Raw genomic sequence first — 8,560 nt, 5'->3', positions numbered from 1 at the left:
ATAGCTTGGGTTTTGCGGCGACAATGCTTTGAGGACTGCTTAGGGGCTGTAGTGTTCAGAAAGAGACTGAGGTTTGAGTTAAACATGTCCTTATGCAGCTTTGGCAAACTTATTTCAGAGGGTATTTCAGAGTAAGTGTTATTTCCAGCTCTGCTACTTCTTACAAACATTTCTTTGACATTTGCAGACTACAAGCTTTCATTTTGGGTCTGGATGGAGTCAATTCTGTTTCAATTCAATCCATTTAGGAGTTGGTTGAATTGGAATCTGATTTAGAAAAATCCTTGTTGAAAATAAGGGTCACTCTTCAATATTCTTGAACAAAATTCTTGAATTTACAATTACCTTCTGAGTTGACCGAATTGAAACAGAAATGCACTCCTAACCCTGGGTTGTCAGTTGCCATGTTCAGGAACAATCCATTACAGCATTAACTTTTGTGAACAACAACAACAACAACAACAACAATAACAACAACAACAACAACAACAACAACAACACTGGAGACACAGCAACAGCAAAATCCATGATAAAATGTTTAAAAAAAAATGCATTACAAAACGTAGAATGATATCAGCTTGACGAAAAAGCCTTCACATAGCGCCCCAACACAGGCTACACAACGGACACAGCCTTTTCCACTTGCCTCTTCGTGGAGTCCATTAGTCTTTCACAGCAAGAGTGTCTCCCTTGAGGGGGCAGATAATACCTTGTGTATTTTGTGTCGTTTTTATATTGAATGCCTCTGTTCTCTATTTATCTGTGATAGCTGTCCAACGACAAATTCCTATGTATGTATTTTTAATACCTACGAATGGCAAATAAAACTTTGAACCTTGTTTCAGGGGGTGAAGGGGCGATCCTGTGATGACGTCAGAGAGACCGGGACAGTAAGTCTTCAGACTGAGGGACAAGTTCTCCCAGGGGTGTGTCCAACACACAGTTCGTGCCAGGAAGTGCTAACCAGGTGAGTCCACACAAACCACACACACTCACGTATGCCACATACACACACACACACACACACACACACACACACACACACACACACCAGTGTCTTTCCATATCTCCCTCTCCCTCTCCCTTTCCATACAACTCCCACCTCCAAGCCCTCCTCTGGGTCTCCCCGAACACCCCCCCAATTCTCCCAATCCAGCAAAACGATTGCACTTCATTCAATGCATTTCTTTTACATCAACACAGCATATAAAAAAGCCAGAAACATGTCAATGCAAAAAAGGCACTTCCGTTTTAAGACCCCTGTTGGCGATTGCACTTGGTATAAATACTTGTTGAGTTCAGTCACCTCATCGGGGTGATGTAAAACACATCCCTTTCACTGTCCCACAATAACGGTTGTGAGGTGTCTCTGCACCCACTTCCAGGTACAAGAGGGGCATTCTTACCCTCTATGGGGTTGCTCCGTTCCATAACTGGTAATGTCAGTGCATTTGAGTCATCAGAAATAAGAGGGTTTCAAACCAGCCACGTTATTATTTGACGGACATTGTCCTTGTCCTTGCATCAGAGGGACCTCATACTCCAAGCCGCCATTTTGGGGCGAGGGTGGTGAGGGTGTGTGACAGGGGGTGATCTCTGGCTGCTTATGGGGCAGGGTTCCCCCATTCTCCAGACAGGCCTTGACGCCCTCCAGCTCCATCGGACCGCCTTCAGCTGGGTCCAGCTCCATGTGAGCCTTGGCCCGTTTCCTCCGGAGCAGGAGAACCGCCCCAGCCACCACCGCCACCCCCACGACCAGAGCCAGGGCAGCCAGGGTGGGGATGAGAGTGTAGGTCAGCTGGCTTTGGCCCTCCACCCTGGGCTCGGAGGAGGTGGCCTGGACCCAGGCCGTACGGGCCTCCATGCAGGAGCCTCCAGCCTCGCCGACCCTACTGGCTCCCCCAGCACCGGCTCTTTCTCCCAGGGGACTTGCACACACCGAGTAGGTGCAGTTGGGCCTCAGGCCCCGGAGGGTGTACTCTGGATAGGAGGCGGGGACGCTGAGGTACATGGGTCTCCGGTCGGGCCCGGAGAGGTTGCGGTAGGTCAGCTTGATCCCGCGGATGTGCGGTCGCGTCTTGATGAAGCGGTGAAGGTCGAGCAGGATGGAGGTGGATGTCACCTGACGCGAGCTGATGTCGTCAGGCTCTGAGGTCATCACGGGGGCAGCCATGGAGGCCTCAGTGGCAGCGGGCGGGGGCGGCTGGACCTCCTCAAGGTTCTCGCAGTAGAGGCCCATGGTCCCGCGGGGACACAGGCACCCCAACTGGCCCAGGGGGTCGAAGCGGCAGGTCCCCCCATTGAGGCAGATGCTTGGGGGGCAGATGTGCTCCTCCTGGTCCCTACTGATGGAGCTGGGTGAGGCAGGGGCCGGAGGAGGGGGGCGGCTGTCTGTCTCGGTAGAGGAGGGCTCGTCACTTGGCTGGGATGGGGGAGGAGGGATAGCATTGGTGTGTGTGGAACCCGGTGATGTAGTGGGCATGGGGGGCATAGGGGTGCTTCCTTCACGCGGGGCGCTGGTGAGGATCGTCGTGGTGGGAGGGCAACCGAAGTCTCCATGCTCCAGCTCAGCTAGAACCTTCCCAGAATTGGCAGGGGGGAAGTGACATCTGGTGTCCTCAGTGCGACCCAGCTCCACACGGCTGTCATAGAGCCAGGCGGGGAACCAGGCCAGCGGGCAGAGGCAGTTGAAAGGGTTCTGGGCCACCGTCAGTGTCGCCAGTCTGGGGAAGAGCTGGAAGAAGCCCTGGGGAAAGCCCTGGAGGTTGAGACTGCTGAGGTCCAGCTCCTGGAGCCCCACCAGCCTCTGGAAGTCTTCCAGCCTCAGCTCCCCGATGGGGTTGGTAGCCAGGCTCAGCTTGGTCAGACCCCGGGCACCCCTCAGTGCCCGGGGCATCCCCACTAGCTGGTTCTGGGACGCATCCAGTTCATGGAGGTTCCCCAGGGAGGCCATGAGCTCCTCGTCCAGGTTGGTGAGCCCCAGAGAGGCTACTTTGAGGGACTCCAGGTGGGGGGTCTGGAAGTCCGCTGGACCCAGTGCCGGGATGCTGTTGTAGCTGAGGTCGAGGAGCAGAAGCTTGGGTAGACGTAAGGCAGGCAGAGCCGTCAACTGGTTCCCCTGGAGCTTCAGCTCCAGCAACTCCTCCAGCCCCTTGAAGGCGTCCGATTGGATGCTCTCGATGAGGTTGCCGTGGAGATACAGCCTCTCCAGCTGGACCAGGCCTGAGAAGCTGTCCCGGGAGACGTGGGTAATGTAGTTGGCGGACAGATCCAGGTTGCGTAAGGAGGCCAGAGGCTCAAACACCCCGTCAGGGACCTCCGTGAGTTCATTCTGGCTCAGGTCCAGCAAGCCCAACTGCCCCAGGCCAGTGAAGTCGTCCTGGGCCAGAGCGTTGATGCCGTTGTGGAACACGTACAGTTGTTTGGTGGAGGACGGGAGGCCTCGAGGCACGGTGGTGGAGCGACGCTGGATACAGAAGATGGAACCTTGGGTCTGGCAGGAGCAGTCGTCAGGACAGTCATCAGACAGAACCATGAATGGGAGGAGAAATAGGAGGAAGAGGGGGAGGAAGGGTGCCATGGCGGGGTCCTCGGTAGGTTTGATCTCTGAAAGACACAGACAAAAGGTGAAAATGTCAGTGTTGATATGTTCAGAATGAAGCAAGATACAATTCTGCATTTTTAAGGGCATTTACTGTCTGAAAATTGCACAAGATCTAATGTTTCTAATAGACCATCAACTATCAATATCTCTGATCTTTGACTTAGTTATTTTTGGTTGCAAAAGTATGACAATTATCAACAGTGCCAGTGAAGGATCAACAGGATCTTACGGTCAAGGTACAGTCTAATTTTGGGGCCTAATTTCTCACTCTCACTCTTCTCATTCTGTTAAATATGGTCAAAGCAGGATTTGCCTTACCCTCAAATCTCAATCTCAGTACACACACACATACACACCACGGTTAAAAAAAATCCCCCATTGTTGACTTTCATCATTCAGTCTTGTAACTGATATCACCATGCAGAACAACTGGAGTCAAACACAGTAACACACACCGTCACCCCCCCCAGCATCACCCCTCACACAGAGCATATTAACCATGACTGCAGACTCCAACATCATCATGAAACACTGCCCACTCAAACAAGGCTCCTTCATGGTGGATCCATCTACTTGATAAACATGCTGTATATCCCCATGATCAAGGCCTAGGGCCTGAGCAGGGGTCCGCTGTAGCCCACCCACGGACACCCTGCCCCGGGTGAGAGAGAAACACGCTTAGCCTCTCTCCTATGTTTATGGCAGCGTCCGTGCCGTGAAACCCAGGCTGGCTTGAAACGGCTGGACACCCACAGCCACACGGCTACTGCATACAAACATAAGCTATAGCTTACGCACACATGAGCACACACACACACACACACACTCGCTCACACACTCATGGGCACATACACGTACACACCCCTCCACACACAGCTTCTACATACAAACACGGAGTTACTCAATCACTTCCTCACTCGCCCACACACACACACACACACACACACACACACACATAGGGTAACACATGGACACCATGTATAACACGTATACAGGGCCTACTAGTGAGAATATCAGGGAAGAAAGAGAGAGGGAGGGAGAGAACAGAGAGAGAGAGAGAACAGAGAGAGAACAGAGAGAGAGAACAGAGAGAGAGAGAGATAAAGAGAGAGAGAACAGAGAGGGAGAACAGAGAGAGAACAGAGAGAGAACAGAGAGAGAGAGAGATAAAGTGAGAGAACAGAGAGAGAGAACAGAGAGAAAGAACAGAGAGAGAACAGAGAGAGAGAGAGAGAGAGAGAGAGAGAGAGAGAAAGGGGCTCATGAAGGGGTGGAGGGTCAGTCAGGTTGTTTGTCTACTTCTCCAGTGAGGTGAATCACACAGTTTATTATTCTGCAGCGGCGCTGCTCTAGAAAACCCTGGCAGTAAATGTAACCACTGAACCCATTTCATGAACCCTCTTTTCCCTCAGGCATCTCCGTGGACAGACCTGATGGTTAGGGCCCCCATGGGGTTTAACAGTACTGTATATGGTGAGTGAGGTCACTGTGTAAAATGGAGCAGAATGAAGTCATCCCTAATGGCTGCTGTTACATTAGCAGTTGTTCACAAATCACATTTGTTTGGTAGTTGTTGATAGATCATAATGATATACCCCTCTATATCTTTCCATCCAGGCATTGCCCACTTTCTGGTCATGGCCTTCTAATAAAATCTCAGTGACGTCCTCCAGCTTTTTCCTGGAAAACTCTGACACTTGGAGGGCAAGTTTGAGGAGGGCAGATTGTGTGTGTGTGTGTGTGTGTGTGTGTGTGTGTGTGTGTGTGTGTGTGTGTGTGTGTGCCTGCATTAGTGTGTTTGTGTGTGTGTGTGTGTGTGCGCATGTGTGATTACCTAATGGCATTAAAGGATTGATTTCACAGCATAGAGCATTTTTTTTCAACAACGTTTGGAATAAACAGTACAGACTACAGAGAGCAAAGAATTGAATTAACACAGAATAAGCAGTTTGTACGCCTCTAAAAGGTTAAAGGTGGGTTTGGTGTGAGAGTAACTGAGTCAGGTCAAGCAACACTTTGAGCCTAATTGGCGAGACGAAAGTCCCCCGTATCTCATCTCTGTGAGGCTGTGAGAGACTCAAGGCTCCATGACAAACACAGCTACTGTGAACATAAGATAAGAGTTTGATAAATTTAAAGGTTGTTTCTATTCTGGACGTTGAGTGTAATTCATTTTTCCTTGGTTGTGTCTTGGTCGTTTTTGTGATCCTGTAAGCCGTTTGTCAGCAAGCACGCACTCTGTACAGGTTCATGCTTATACGGAAGCTGTGACACACACATACACGCATGTACACACACACACACACACACACACACACACACACACACACACACACACACTTTCACTCCCTCTTTCTCTCTCACCCCTGCCCTCATCCCTCCTTTTTTTATCCCTCTACCCTTCCCTCCTTCTTCCCTCCTTACTCTGACCCTCTCCCTCTTTCCCTCCTTCTTCCCTCCTTACTCTGACCCTCTCCCTCTTTCCCTCCTTCTTCCCTCCTTACTCTGACCCTCTCCCTCTTTCCCTCCTTCTTCCCTCCTTACTCTGACCCTCTCCCTCTTTCCCTCCCTCCCTCCTACCCTGGTCTGTGTTAGTGAACCCTTCCCACCTCCCTTCCCCTCCTATACCCTCCCCTTGGCTCCTGGGGTGGAAGTGGGACAGAAACCTGAGACCTTTCATTAAAGTGGGGAGTTGAACCTCCGTCCCCCTACCTTCCCCCCCTCCCTCCCCCCTCCTCCCTCCCGCCTTCTTCTCATAACGCAGGGAGAGCTGGGCCTGATCCAGTCGGCACGGCTGGAATTTGCAATAACCCCCCAAATCCATCTTCATCAGAGGAGGCGGGGGTGGGGGGGGGGGGTGGGGGGGGTGGGGGGAGAGAGAGAGGGAGCAGAGGGAGGGAGCAAAGCGAGGGAGAGAAGAGAGGCCTCTGAACGAGGGAAGGAAGAAGAAGGGGAGCCAGGTTGAGAGAGGGGTGATGAGGGCAAGTGGAGGATTTGCACATACAGTACAGACTTGTGTTGTTTTTGTTCCGTCTTGTTCTAGACCACAGATTCAAGCCTCGCCTCCTGTGTGGTATTCCGTCAACTATTCCATGTTCCACAGTCAGTCAACGCCAAACATGACTTTTCTTCTGTCTAACGGCTTCTGTTCATCTCGACCTTTGATGTGTAGATGTACAAAAACATTGTCAAACTGTCAATTAAGATTGAGAGGCATATGTTTGAAATGGTTGTTCCGGTTTGTCTGTTTTACCGTTGCCATAAATATCCGGTTGCCACAATGCCGCAGGTGCAAATGCAGATGAGGTGTATAACACGGCTGACATCCAATCAGCAAGCCTGTCATTACTCTGTGGTAACTGTCCTAAAAGGAAATGACCATCCCTTATACCCACAAGTTAATCTAAGGTATCATCATCTTCATTGTTCTCACTAAACCCTGTGACACATACACACACACACACACACACACACACACACACACACACACACACACAATGGGAGTTTACAGCCTCCTGCTTGGCTTCGTTCTTTTGGAATCAACATTCTTTCAAGATATGGAATTCAAACAAGGCACAGCAACACACCTTTGTTTAAAAGCTTTGTAGAAGGTCTGAAAGGCACACTTAGCTCGGAACTCTCTGTGGCTAGTTAAACGCATATATAACTTTAGTAGAGCACTGTGTCAGTTCCTGTTTACTCCTTATAGAGGAAAGGAAAGTAAAGAGTTCCACAGGCAATTTGGCAGAGTTCCTTGTCTACTGTAATTTCAGGTGATGACAGTTGTTGCTCTCACCTTTAGATAACGTATTAAACTTTTTAAGTGTCTCACAAATGACGGGTTGCACAACCGGATCTCAACCAACTGAAATCACCTCCATCTAGCTCTAACTGAAATGAGACGCACTCACTTCTTGGAAAAATGCATGTTGTAGAAAATGAAGTGGCCTTGAAGAGACCCTTGGAGAGAGAGAGAGAGAGATCAAATGAATGAGAGAGGTCAGCAGGATGAAGGGATGAATGGGATGAAGAGAGGGAATGAAAAGCTTAGAGCTCAACCGCTGTAGAACGACTTGCGCTGGTTTTGTCCTTTTTTAGTTACATACTGTATTTGCCTTCTCCATTTTCCAATTTTCTCTGAATGTCCTTACAGTATTTTTAAGACCTCAGAACTACAAGTTGGTCAGCCGCTAAATGAGTCAGTCACATAATTAGACAACTTGACAACTTACACAGAAGTTGAACAATTGTAACCACACCAGTGTTGTACAGTGTAGTGTTTATGGTGTGATGACAACCACCAAGACTCATTGACATGGCGTTTCTGGTGCTGATGAGGTAACAATGCAGACGACTGTGTTGCAACCTCTCTATGACAGACTGACAGACACAGTATGCTGTTCTTTCATTTTGGTAAATGTACTGTGTCTCTGGCTATTTGTATCAATCAAAGATAAAGGCAACAAATCAATGGAAACACCACTGCCCCCCTGACATAAAACAGGACCCCGTGTCTCACGTACACACGCGCACGCGCACGCGCACACACACACGCACACACAGACACACAGCTGGATCATGTTACCCATAATACACTGGGGCCATCTCTCACTGTGACAGCGAGGCCCCAGAGAAAAAGACAGAGAGAGAGAGAGAGAGAGAGAGAGAGAGAGAGAGAGAGAGAGAGAGAGTTTACAGTTTGAATGAAACTACAGTCACAGTAGCAGAATAAGAAGCAACTCCATTCATTCAAACTCCAGTGTGTAAACAACGCATCGTACACATACGTCTACACATCGAGACCACGTGACAAAGGCCAGACCCGATATACAGATGTCCTCCTGCACAGCCTCTCTTTAAGTTAGCTCATGTTGGTGAAGTCAAAAACACATTTTCACATAATCCCCATCTAGATTTGAACGGTATGGAAAGGTGGATGAGGTCTGGCTCACGGGG

The 8,560-nt window shown here is 49.8% G+C and overlaps 1 protein-coding gene across 1 annotated transcript in view; it reads right to left on the bottom strand.

The window, feature by feature from the left end:
* Window positions 1–1,053: 1,053 nt before the first annotated feature.
* vasna (vasorin a) overlaps window positions 1,054–8,560 on the bottom strand; it is a 20,312-nt gene continuing 12,805 nt past the window's right edge. Inside the window, exon 2 of the mRNA XM_083694369.1 lies at window positions 1,054–3,606. Within this exon, the coding sequence (XP_083550495.1) occupies window positions 1,460–3,580 (2,121 nt within the window). The 5' untranslated portion in view covers window positions 3,581–3,606 and the 3' untranslated portion in view covers window positions 1,054–1,459. The remainder of the gene's footprint in view (window positions 3,607–8,560) is intronic.

Source organism: Argentina silus (genome assembly GCF_951799395.1).
Source record: "Argentina silus genome assembly, chromosome: 22".
NCBI lineage: Eukaryota > Metazoa > Chordata > Actinopteri > Argentiniformes > Argentinidae > Argentina > Argentina silus.
Note: the sequence above shows the minus strand (reverse complement) of the source record. Positions and strands in the feature narration are given on the sequence as shown.